The 14,036-nt window shown below is 42.6% G+C and overlaps 1 protein-coding gene across 1 annotated transcript in view; it reads left to right on the forward strand.

The window, feature by feature from the left end:
• Positions 1-14,036, forward strand: part of LOC126094929 (acetylcholine receptor subunit alpha-like 1) — a 499,702-nt gene that overhangs the window by 206,868 nt on the left and 278,798 nt on the right. Inside the window, exon 2 of the mRNA XM_049909576.1 lies at positions 10,818-10,862. Coding sequence (XP_049765533.1) covers positions 10,818-10,862 — 45 coding nt within the window. The remainder of the gene's footprint in view (positions 1-10,817; positions 10,863-14,036) is intronic.

Raw genomic sequence — 14,036 nt, forward strand, 5'->3', positions numbered from 1 at the left:
GTACCTCCAAGCATATGTGGCAAGAATAACCCATTAACGTTTGTTTTTCTGTCGGCTTTAGATAAGGTGTGGAAGTGTGTACATATGGATCCAAATGGTAGTCTATACTGACACGCAAAGTCTACTTAGGGGTGCAGTTATGACTGTGCTGTAAACATCAGGTAGTAAAGTTTGTGACATGTTTGTGGGTAGACTGCTCGATGCAGAATAGGGACAAAAAACACTTTGATCTGCGAACACACTGATGTGTCAAGACACTGAGGTACCACATACAAAAATATCTGCACCCCACATATGCAGTACAAACAGTACACTGATCTTTAGACAGGGAGGGTGAAATAAAACTTTCCTGGAAAATATTTGTAAGATTGACTTGGAACTGCACAGAAAATAGTGGAAGCCGAGATTTCGTTGCACAAATAGGTTGCTGTCACAAGTCCGCATGTGTGCATCCCCTTCATGGGCTGCCCCGAGTGCTTTGCTGTGTCATTAGTTTTGAGTGAGTGACAAGAAAAAAATGGCTCTGAGCACTATGGGACATAACATCTGAGGTCATCAGTCCCCTAGAACTTAGAACTACTTAAACCTAACTAACCTAAGCACATCACACACATCCATGCCCGAGGCAGGATTCTAACCTACGACCGTAGCAGTCGCGCGGTTCCGGACTGAAGCGCCTAGAACCGCTCGGCCACCGCGGCCGGCGAGTGACAAGAGTAGACTGTGTAGTGGTCAGTTGAATGCTGCACAAAATGGTGCTAAAGCTGAAACAGTGCATGTTACTTGTGGGGAGATATGCGAAGCATAATTTATGGAAACGTGTGCAGGAGTTAAGTGTAGAAGTGATTTGGCAAAACCCCAAGCAAAATACGCAATAAAAAAACATAGTGGCAAAATTGCTCTAAATCGCCTCTGTAGCGAGTAAAAACTGTGTCTATCCATAAAGAGTTAGAGTTCAAACACCTGAAAACATTGCTCGAGTAAAGCAAGCACGCACCGCGATTCTGGCCGCAGACGGACCGCCTGACGTTATACAGATCACCACATCGGTCTCCCGGCCTTTGTCGGTTCAACAGACCTGGTGTCGTTACAAACTTGCGCAAATAGTTCCTCAAGTGTCATCACGAGGTCGAGGGCATCTCGTTCCCCTCATTCCGCTAAGAAAAAGCCTCTGTCATTGCCTGAAATCGAACTCGATTCTTCCATATTTCAGTTAGCCGCACTTGCCACCAACCTGCGAACACTGTCGGACTGGAGGAACGCCTGGATGAAAGTACGCCGGAATTTCAACACCGTTTATCTGTGCAATAAGGATTTAAGAGAGAGAGAGATAGCTGATACCTCTTTTTTCGCTTCCGTTGGAAATGAGTATAGTTTTTGTGTACACTGCAAAGTCTGTGATAGTCAATAATGTTCAAAAATGGTTAAAATGGCTCTGAGCACTATGGGACTTAACATCTGTGGTCATCAGTCCCCTAGAACTTAGAACTACTTAAACCTAACTAACCTAAGGACATCACACACATCCATGCCCGAGGCAGGATTCGAACCTGCGACCGTAGCAGTCTCGCGGTTCCGGACTGAGCGCCTAGAACCGCTAGACCACCGCGGCCGGCTGCCAATTGACAAGCATGTTGGTATCTGGTCTTTCTTCACTGAAGAGCTACTTAGAAATAAGTAGCAGCTTCAAGATTTGAGGCAACGGCCTTGCCGCAGTGGATACACTGGTTCCCGTCAGATCACCGAAGTTTAGCGCTGTCGGGCGTGGCCGGCACTTGGATGGGTGACCATCCAGGCCGCCATGCACTGTTGCCATTTTGCGGGGTGCACTCAGCCTCGTGATGCCAACTGAGGAGCTACTCGACCGAATAGTAGCGGCGCCGGTCACAGAAAACCATCATAACGACCGGGAGAGCGGTGTGCTGACCACACGCCACTCCTATCCGCATCGTCACTGAGGATGATACGGCGGTCGGATGGTTCCACTGGGCCACTTGTGGCCTGCAGACGGAGTGCTTCAAGATTTGAGAAACTACCAACGGCCAGGAGAATGGTCTTCCGATCCTATGGCCCTTCTTACATCGTCCGTCTGGTGCCCTAGGCAGATGATGTCGGGTGTATCATCTGCACCAAACCGTACGTCATGGCTGGAGCATGTCATTGGCTGGCATTATACAGGACGACTCAAGACGATATGAAAGGAATGGTCAGTCGAAGCAAGAAAGACAAGTAAACGTGGGCTCTAAAATGCGTACCTTAACAACTATGAACACATGTTGATCTTTGCTGATGTGAAACACATCTTCCTTTACAGAACAAGTGCTCATAGTCCTTAAGGTAAACACTTTAGAGTCCACTTTTACTCGACTACTTGTTGTTATTTGTGTCAATACTAACTCCTGTCAACGTATGGAAAGCAAAGCGCTTGCAGTAAAAGATATATCTTTCATAGTATTGAACATCAAGAAGTGTTCATAGTTCTCAAGGCATGCAGTTTGGAGCACAGTTTGCTCGACTTTTTCGCTTCGACTGATCATTTCTGCCACGTCCCTAAATACTGGCCATTTCTTTTGGGACGACCTGTGTACGCACGCACTTACCAAACACGTAATCTAACAGCTATGAAGTCACTTGTGATGGATGTATACTCAATGGCAACGTAAGAACAGTTTCATTCAGGCTTTTGGCACTCTGTCAGGAATCGTCACGTAGAAGAGTTACGCATAAAATTAACAAGACTGTAAATTCCTTTATTTTATGGTGGTTGCCTTCATAACAGGACACATTAAGCCCACACACTTTATATTCATTTCTTTCTCAGCTTAAAGTAGCCCTGCTCGTCGGTGTAATAGGTGAACCCTAACTGCAACGACAAAATTGCGGAGGTTGTTCAGGAATATTTTCGTAGTATTTTGCTGTGAGGGTGTCATGGCCTCGGGCGAATCGCTTGGGAGCAATTGCATTTCGTTTGATTTGTTTTCTTCAGTTACCTTTGTATGTGTATTGGACAGAAAATATTTGTTGAGGATAAGCTCTTTATGTTTTTTGGAAGCAAACTTCTTCCATTCACTCACAGCACTCGCTAAAACGCCTTCTAAACCCGCTGGTCAGAACAGATGATAAAGATTGTGGAAAGGGCCAAATAAGGTGGCGGTCAGTTTCACTTCTTTACAATTACGAGTTTCAAAATCCAGTTCTTTCACAGCTGAAGGCCTCCAAACAAGAAATCTTAAAAATCAACAAGATAAATTTCAAGTGTCTGAAGACACGCAGTTAAAATAGCAAACAAAATAATATATATATATATATATCACAGTTAGACTGAAAGCTTGAAGGGAAAGTGGATGAAGTGGATAGAACCAACATATACAAGGTGCAGTACAGACGGCTGAAGGTCACAATTAAATTTCAAAACTTTAAAATGTATATTGAAATACATATTAAGGCAGAATCTTTTAAGGCAGAAGGTTCAAATGGCTCTGAGCACTATGGGACTTAACTTCTGAGGTCATCAATCCCCTAGAACTTAGACCTACTTAAACCTAACTAACCTAAGGACATCACACACATCCATGCCCGAGGCACGATTCGAACCTGCGACCGTAGGGATCGCGCGGTTCCAGACTGTAGCGCCTAGAACCGCTCGGCCACTTCGGCCGGCTAAGGCAGAAAGCCGCAATGTTTTCGCTTAAGGGGAAATTTTGAGAATAAGGCTTTAAGCGGCTGAAGTCCCACAGCTGACTTTCCAAAAATTCAAAAGTACGTTAACCTTTAAGTTTTAAGTGGCAAGTGGCTGACAGCGCACTGAATGAAAAGAAAGCACAGCAAGAGTAACTTTCAACAATATATCCACTTGCCAAACTGCAAACTCACTTATACGGGCTGAAGGCCCTTGATTTACATTAAACACAATAAAACCTTTTTCTTTTAAAGCATTGGTTGTAATAGAGTACCAACAGCCCATTAAACACCCATGAAAAGGACAGTATAGACAACATTGCACTCAGACGCCTCCGGAGGGGGTGAGGGTGGGGTGGGGGGCGGAGGGTGGGCGTTAGGGCTGCCCTCGAAACATTAACGTTCACTTAGATGAGACAGATGGTGGGCCCAACTACACTTTATCTGTCGGTAACACAACCACGAGACAGTCACGAACCTACCAATCAAACGATTTGCTAGCCCCCAATCGGTACATGAACTCAAGGATCAAACTGTTACGGTCGTTGAAACGTCCCCTTTAGAAAAATTATACAGGACTGTGTTTAAACTAACACACAATATTTTTAGCGCAACGCAATCTGACTTTCAAAAATCCCTACAAAAGAATGGCCCTGACTAACATTATCCTATACCTTTCACAAATCACTTACCTCACAAAAATCTTCATTACTCGAACTACTGCAATACAGCGAGCGCCACTACTGCCACCTAAATAAAAGATTCAAACTACTGAAGGCACTAACTACTGATAGGCATAGTTAGCAAATGAAAGATTTTAATAGAGAACAAACAATGTATTTACCTTAATATCATCAAAAGTCATAATATACGTAGCAGTTCATAATATCCATTCTGTACTCAAAAATCCGCCATCTCATTTCCCACATCCACCACTGCTGGCGGCTCACCTCCAACTGTGCAACGCTACGCGCTGTTCACATCCAGCTGCCGCTGCCCAACACTACAATGGGAGACAACAATGCAAACTAGCTACAGACTGCACACAGCACAGCCAGTGATTTTCATATAGAGCGCTACGTAACGTTGCCGATAAGAAAACATAAACAGCCTACTTACATAAAGAAAACATAAACAGCCTACTTACAACGTGATTATCCACAATGAAATATGTATTAAGCTGTCAAAATTACGCACCGTGTTGGACAGCGACAACAGGCGAGGAAAGGACATTGCCTGAAATTACGTTAGTGGCCAGGGCAGGTAACCAGAACACTGTCCACAAGGCAGAAAATTCCGCTGGTGCACTTCAATTGTAGTGAATCAATATAGTTCATTCCACCTCACGGCGGCTCGATTTCACCACGACAAACACCTGGTGTTGCTCACAGGGAAAGCTCCCCAACCACCGAAAAGAACGACACAACATGAACGGGTACTTAAGACACCACTCAACTTTGACGTCCTGGGTCGGTGAACCACGAAGCTCGTAGCGATCGGTCAGCTCCACACACGCTCCGACACTGCAAAGGGACCGCCAGCAGACCCATCCGACAGCGCTGCATCCTCCTCCGTGGTTCGCACCAACCAACCGACTGCCCGCACACAGCCTAGCCAGAAACTATACGCATAAGACCAAAGATGGTACACGGTGCAAATATCGGTACACATTGCTGCTGCCACACGTAAATGAAAAAGAACCATGGCATAACCGCAACAACGGTGGGAACCAAACGCATGTAGACAGCGAAGTTCAAGGAAACGCATAGTTCGGAGTGAGCAAGGCTCGCTCGCTGTCGACAACGGTACTTTTTGCCTCCAAGGTTTCGGCCACTCCTGCAAGGTCCTGTTTAGTTTGTTCTTGCGCCAGAGTTAGTTGTTAAGTGGTGAAACGCATCAATATCGATAGGTTCACTGAAGAAGAGTTGGCCTATTTGTACCTTGTGTGTCGGTTCACTGAATGCAATGGAAGCGCGGCACAACGATGCTTACTAACAAGGGAGGCTCCCCATCGCACCCCTATAAGATTTAGTGGTAAGAGGCCCAGTGGATAGCCTGTCGCCGGCCAGGGTGGCTGAATGGTTCTAGGCGCTACAGTCTGGAACCGCGCGACCGCAACGGTCGCAGGTTCGAATCCTGCCTCGGGCATGGAGGTGTGTGATGTCCTTAGGTTAGTTAGGTTTAAGTAGTTTAAAAATCTAGGGGACTGATGACCTCAGAAGTTAAGTCTCATAGTGCTCAGAGCCATTTGAACCATTTTTTGATAGCCAGTCCAAACCTAAACACAGATCAAGTATGACAACACGAAGAAGGTATATTGATCTGTGAAAAAAAAATGCAAAATAGAAACAGTGAAAGGCTGAAGTAGAAAACTGCAATACACACCAACGTAAAGTACCCACGGCTTAATGGTCAAGTGGTCACTGTGTTGCACTGCCACGCGGGCGAGCTGTGTTGAAACTTCCCTCCTGCAAATTTTTTTTTTTTTTGTCTGTAATCTGTATTCAAATCTGTGCCTGTTTCATAGTGTAACGTCCGTTTGCAACAGCGAGCTGTAAGGTATGGACCTGTACTGACACCTGATTCTGACCAACTGCCCTATTAGCAGCTCAAAGAAAGTGGCTTTCGTATGGGAACCACAAACGTTTCATGACAGGGCGACAAGTCAATCGAATCCTTCACCGAAAAACACGTCTGGTAAGTCTTCACGCGGCATTAGTGATAGTACGTGTGTCATACCAGGTAAGACGGCAGTGTCTTACCGACACGCCTAATTTTTACGCCTGGTGAGTGAGTAAGATTATTTCCTTGTGAGATTTAGGTGATCGTATGAATGTGAATGTGATCACTTTTCAGGAAATGATGAAAACATAATAGTTTGCCACATAAGCTGCAACAAATGAACGTAACAGTTCCACAATCACACAGTTTCTCCGTGCTCTGTCAAAACATACGTTTTGTCACGTTTTTGAAGTTCGTTCCGTTTTGGAAGTTTCGACTCTTGAATTCCTTTGTTGTAACATAGTTCGCACGATTTCGAAGACTGCGAGAGCAGACAAATGCGACAATTATCGCACAACTCATGCATCCACGTTGCTAACAAGGATAATATACTGAAGAATGGAAAAGAAAATCGAGGATGTACTAAATGACGATCAGAAAAGGTAAAGGCACCCGAGAGGCAATTCCAACTTTGTGGTTGATAATGGAAGCAACAGTACAGAAAAATCAAGACACATTCACAGGATTTGTCGACCTCGAAAAAGCGTTCGGCTACGTAAAATGGTGCAAGATGTTCGAAATTCTGAGAAAAATAGGGTTACGCTATGGGGAGAGACGGGTAATATACAATATGAACAAGAGCCAAGAGGGAATAATGAGAGTGGACGACCAAGAACGAAACCTTATGATTGAAAAGGGTGTAGGATACGGACGCGGTCTTTCGCCCCTACTGTTCAATCTGTACATCGAAGAACCAATGATGCAAATAAAAGAACGGCTCAGGAGTGCAATTAAAATACAAGGTGAAATGATATCAGTGATACAATTCGCTGATGACATTGCTATACTGAATGAAAGTGAAGAAGAATTACATGACATTCTGAATGCAGTGAACAATCCATTTAGTACAGAATATGGATTGAGAATAAATAGAAGAAAGGCGAAAGTAATGAGAAGTAGCAGAAATGAGAACATGGAGATACTTAACATCAGAACTGATAGTCACAAAGTAGATGAAGTTAAGGAATTCTGTTACCTGGGCAGCAAAATAACCAGTGATGGACGGAGCAAGCAGAATATCAAAAGTAGACTGGCACCGCAAAAAGGGCATTCCTACCAACACAAGTCTACTAGCATCAAAGATAGGCGTTAATTTGTGGAAGAAGTTTCTGGAGCACAGCGTTGTATGGTAGTGAAACATGGACTGTGGGAAAACCGGAACCGAAGATAATCGAAGCATTTGAGATGTGGTGCTACAGGAGAATGTAAAAAATTATGTGGACTGTTCAGGTAAGGAACGAGGTTCTGCGCAGAATCGGACAGGAGAGGAATATGAGGAAAACACTGACAAGGAGAAGGAACAGGATAACAGGACATCTGTTAAGACGTGAAGGAATGACTTCCATGGTGCTGGGGGAGTGCAGAGGGCAAAAACTGTAAAGGAAGACAGGGAATAGGGAATAGAGGGTTGCATGTGCTACTCTGACATGAAGAGGTTTGCACAAGAGAGGAATTGGTGGGGGGCCATTCAGAAGACTGATGACCTCAAAACAAAAAAAAAACAAAAAAAAACAAAAAAAGTTTCACACCCTTCTATTTTGTTGTTTTCATTTCTTTGATATGCCTATGTGGTATCTTGCCTGCTCTCATTATTCATCACGTTTACTTGCAATGGTAACGTATTCTTAACACATGACTTATATTCTGTAAGCGGTGAATAGCATGAAAGTGCCAAGTAAAACTGAAGTGATATCAGGTGTTCCCCAGGGAAGCGTTCTGGGACCTCTGCCGTTCCTGATCTATATAAATGACCTGGGTGACAATCTGAGCAAGTCTCTTAGGTTGTTCGCAGATGATGCTGTAATTTACCGTCTAGTAAGGTCATCCGAAGACCAGTATCAGTTGCAAAGCGATTTAGAAAAGATTTATGAATGGTGTGGCAGTTGACGCTAAATAACGAAAAGGATGAGGTGATCCACATGAGTTTCAAAAGAAATCCGTTGGAATTCGATTACTCGATAAATAGTACAATTCTCAAGGCTGTCAATTCAACTAAGTACCTGGGTGTTAAAATTACGAACAACTTCAGTTGGAAAGACCACATAGATAATATGGTGGGGAAGGCGAGCCAAAGGTTGCGTTTCATTGGCAGGACACGCAGGAGATGCAACAAGTCCACTAAAGAGACAGCTTACACTACACTCGTTCGTCCTCTGTTAGAATATTGCTGCGCGGTGTCGGATCCTTACCAGGTGAGATTGACGGAGGACATCAAAAGGGTGCAAAAAAGGGCAGCTCGTTTTGTATTATCACGTAATAGGGGAGAAAGTGTGGCAGATATGATACGCGAGTTGGGATGGAAGTCATTAAAGCAAAGACGTTTTTCGTCGCGGCGAGATGTGTTTACGAAATTTCAGTCACCAACTTTCTCTTCCGAATGCGAAAATATTTTGTTGAGCCCAACCTACATAGGTAGGAATGCTCATCAAAATAAAGTAAGAGGAATCAGAGCTCGAACAGAAAGGTTTAGGTGTTCGTTTTTCCCGCGCGCTGTTCGCGAGTGCAGTGGTAGATAGTATGATTGTGGTTCGATGAACCCTCTGCTAAGCACTTAAATTTGAATTGTAGATCATGTAGATGTAGACTATAGACGGAGGACAAACATTTCAGTGACCGGACGGACGGTTCATAATGTTGTGAAGAAAAAAATAAGAATGTAGGGCACGAAAAATATATGAATACGGCTTTGCCCGCATGGCAGTCCAACACTGTGACCTCTCCACCGCGACGCCGTTGCTACTTTCCGTCGCTCTATAACGAACGCACTTCTGATCCTTCTATCCTTCTGATCGTTCACTGTTTCTATTTTGCTTCTTTTTCGCAGTTCAGTACACCTTCTTCCTGTTTTCATGCTTGATCTGTGTTCAATTTTTGACGGACTCTCCACTGAGCCCCCTTGCCACTAAATCTGATTGGGGTGCGATGGGAAGTTTCCCTGTAAGCTTCTCCCGCGACAGTGCCAACTGCATGACGGTACATTCGTTTCTGTATGCCGGCGCCTAAGGGAGATTGGACGTACGCAGCAGCCCGGGTCACCAGATGCGGACTATGGAGAAAACCACAGTCTTCCTGATTTGTTGTTTTTTTACAGACGACACCATGTTTACAGGAGACGACGCCATGTTCAACAGTAGGAAAAGCCATGTTTGTTACGGCGAAAATCACACTCACTGGAGCGAGAACCCACCAACACAGTTTCGCTGTGAGCGTATTGGGTGGTGTTGTGAACAATTGCGTAACTGGACCTTACATATTTACAGGTAAACTGAACGGAATCGTGTACAAAACGTTGCTTCAGCATAACCTTTCACAGTTCCTAGATGGGCGATTGAGCCTTTGTTAGTTACTTTCCATATGACGAGACAATTTGTACTCCATGTTAGGTGTTACACTGATGTACAATTTGGACAATAGTAGGTTGGCCACGTGTTCTACGGGCAGAGCGGTCACCGGACCCAACACTAGTGCTCTTCTTTTCCTGGATGAATGCGAGGAGCCTATTTTACTAGACTCTTCTGGATACATGGACCAAGTTGCAGCTGCCGGAGTGTTAATCCAAACTCCTGGTATTCTTTAACGTGGAAGGTAATCGAAGATGCGTCTCTGCCGACTCTATCGTGGTCAACATTCTGTTGTAGTCAACACACCGTCGCGAACATCACTTGTCAGAGAATAATTGTGCATTTGTTACATACTATACTGTATTCAGAAAGAATATAATGAACACATTGTGATGAAAGTGTACGTCTTTTGTGTAAGAGTACTTTAATTAATCAACAGTTTCTGTTATACATTTTTCTGGATGCCTATTAAGTGTTTTGGAAGTATATTCACAGAAACAAAGGCATTTATGGAAAAAACCAGGAGATATTATAAGTATATAATTACGAGTATTTTGTACAAGCAACCGGAGAAACAAAACTTGCAAAAAATATCACCGAAAAACATCACAATTCTGTTACTGCAGGTGATCATGGTTACAAGTTGGTTAGCAGTCAGGTTTTTACACACACGCACCACTTACCTCAACACCAGGTTCCTTGCATCGCTCTATGATTTATAAATCAAGCTAGTGGAGTCTATATTTCTTCACTAATCGACGGCAGATGTGTTACTGATTATAGTCAAACAGAGGCGTCCGTTGCGTGAATTAATTCAAATCTAGTTTTTCAGTGGACGAAGTATTCACTTTCCAGTTGTTTTGTTTGAAAGCGTTGTACCATCTAAGAGAGGGTCTTGTGTTATAAAATAGAAACATAAATAAACCAATAATTATCATAAATAAACATGAATTTTGTAAATTGTTAAACTTCGAGATGTAACTGCAGTCACCTTAAACCAACTTTTTCTTTTTCCAGAATCTGAAGAATCAGATTATGACGACGAACGTGTGGGTTGAACAGGTCAGTGTTTACTCTCTAAATAATATTTTTTTCTATTTTAAAACTTATAACTTTAACGTATTTAACAAATAATTTAAATAAATTTTTAATACTACTCTGTGAATCGATCGTAATATTTCATTCCAATATTTATATAGCAATTATTGAAAATATGTACAATAAACAAATTTATGTCGTCGTAATAAATACAAATAACAGTCGAATGACGAAATTTTTCTCCAAAAAGTACCCGAGGGGTGTTATTTTAGCGAACGGTCACTGTTCTCACATAAACAGAAATCTGAAGGATAATGGAAGCGTCAGGTAGTAACTGTCAAGTCAAAAATATAAATTTACCTAATTAATCTTTCGCTTATTTGCAGGTGCATGTCTCCTGAACTGAAATATCCCCTCCACCCCTCCATATTATCGTATCACTCCGCTAGTGGAGTGTTGAGCAATAATTCTCTTTTGGCAGCAGCGAAAATTTTGCATTTGTGTCAGGCCAATCCAGACGACTACAGATGTTATCTCGACCAGCTTGACGCAAAAATGTTTCGAAAAGAAGACGTTTTACTTGATTTTTAACACGAACTCTGTATTATATCAAGCAATATGCTGCCCACGCCATAAAACTTGGTACGTCATTTAATTTGTTCTCGATGTAGGTGTTATTAAAACCCTTGCAACCGTCCAGCGTAAGTTAATCTACACCTCGATTATCGTGTAACCATGTAGTTCAGACAGTGTTAATTGCTGTAACAACCGGTATGCTACCGGTTATTTAATAGGTGTGGCTATTATTGCGCTCTATAACACTGTCGTCAAGGAAAATTTCAGTATGCTTGCAAATGCGTCAGTCGCGAAAGGAATGAAAATCTGTACACAGTGAAGTACACTGACAAACACCAGTTCAATGCAACATATCGAAGCTGTTGGTCGCTTCATATTTATTTATTTTATATCCATACATTTCTAATAAAAGATATTGCCAAGGTAATAATAACAGGGATGTAGTATGACGTGGGTCTACTTTTGGTACGTAAAACAGCCGAGTCGTTCTGGGAATCACTGCACATCTTTATTACCATAGTTGGAGTCACGAACAACTACTGTCGATTTTAGGTTTGTTCTCCGTAGCTACGTCACTCACTTTCCAAAAGCAAATGATCGTTCAATAGTGTTCTGAACGCTATTCTGTGAATTTCGTAGTCAAGGCGAGCATTGAAACGTTACTGCAGCAAGGTACTTGGTGAATTTTTATTCATTTGTTGCGAGCTGTCATCGCCGATGGTGGCGATAAGTGACAAATTCTACGTAAGCAAGCTAGAGACATAATTTCCCAGATACAAGCTTTCTTCATGGGCAAAAGCAGGTGTATGCGCGTAAAGGAACTATCTCTTGGAACCGGAATCAATTCAATACCCGTCAGTGTGTCGACTTGCACGAACCGCCATTGTTCGTGTATCGGACAACAAGCGGCTAAAAGATCACTCAGTCCGTTCCAGGGTGCTTATGGAACGGCTTCCAGTGACAACTAAAATTTTATATTCTGTATTTAATACACTCGTAATTATTATTCTAAATGCTGTCACAATATACTCATTAACTTTATCTCGTATGTTTAACACAATAAGTCACGTGTTCAGCAAGAAACTGATTACATTGACGCAGCACGACTAACAGCGCACAAATTATCCAGATCACATCCGTCCAGAATTTGAGAATAAGAGAACTTAGTGACTACACGAATCTTTGCACATAATTTTAAAACTTTTCGAAAACTTTCTCGCTGAGACATCCGACAGAAGGCCTATAATGGAACAAAAAATTTAGTGCTGATTGCATTTCCGCTGATCATGCAGTAATATTTCAGCATCACCCATGACGTTCTACTTTATCTCCAGTACTTCTTAAGTACTAATTCAAACCCATTTTGCAGAGAGTATCCACATATACCAGTCAGTATACTTGCAAAATTATATCATTGTACGACACATAGCTCAGGACGTATGACGTTATAAACTTTGTGATGAGTCAAGCACTATATTTTCTTTCAAATAAACCGCAAATTACGCAGACTGTACTCATCCATTGAACAGCCACAAGCTAACAAAAACACCACAATTAGAGTTTTGTGTCTTCAACCATAAAAGTTTTACATTCTTAAAGTCAAATACTTAACACACAAACTAATTTGTCAAGTTATGACTTTTGGAACTGTTTTATGCATCGAAGTTCGATTACTTAAAGAATTGGGGGGAGGGGGACTGGGAAGAGGGTGGTTTATTGGAATAACAAAAACTCGAACGCATTATAATGTAGGACCGTCTTTGAGGTGAAAACAGGACGAATTCTTTTGGGAACAGATACACGTACCCGTACATAGGCTATCAATTGATTTTCTGCAATTTTTTAGCAAAAGAAGCTGTTTCATGCTCTTGAGAGATATTGGGGGAGGTCTTTTTTCTTCGAATACAAACGGTAACATTTCAGTAGAATTATCTGCAAAGTTACGAGATACAGGAAAGTTTTTATTCAAACTGGAACGAGTTAACGCCACGTATGATATCTGCAGCCATTTGTGCTGGAAATTATAAGTTAGCGGGACCGAAGCGGAAGCAATAACGACAGCATTGTGTACTACTACCTTACCGAGTACCCTTCCGTGTCACTACAGGTTGTAATGAACGCAACCTCTGTAGCATGGCCACTACGTTTTACAAGAAATACACGTCGGCTTGGCAGTTCGTAAGCGGCCCATCTGAAGTATACGGCTGTCTACACTGGAAGAGAGTGTGTGCTTTTCCCGCCCATATCAGATCCAAAAAAGGATGTTCCTTTCTCCGTAGTACCGTACCTGCAGCTACACGTACATATACGTCATTCTCCGCTAGCTCCCTAATGGCAGGTGGTGTATGTGGGGTCCTGTCCACTCGTCTCTTACATGGTGCCTATAGGATGCTGCTTTCTCGGATAGCTATGCAACAACTCAAGCAAATCACATTAATAATTTTTATAACAACAGTACTTTGGATTTACCACGAGTTGTCGCAAGTGGTGGGCGACATGGAAACAGTAAATCTCCTTCACTATACGAGGTGCATTCAAGTTCTAAGGCCTCCGACTTTTTTTCTAATTAACTACTCACCCGAAATCGATGAAACTGGCGTTACTTCTCGACGTAATCGCCCT

This window comes from Schistocerca cancellata, chromosome 8, assembly GCF_023864275.1.
Source record: "Schistocerca cancellata isolate TAMUIC-IGC-003103 chromosome 8, iqSchCanc2.1, whole genome shotgun sequence".
Classification (NCBI taxonomy): domain Eukaryota; kingdom Metazoa; phylum Arthropoda; class Insecta; order Orthoptera; family Acrididae; genus Schistocerca; species Schistocerca cancellata.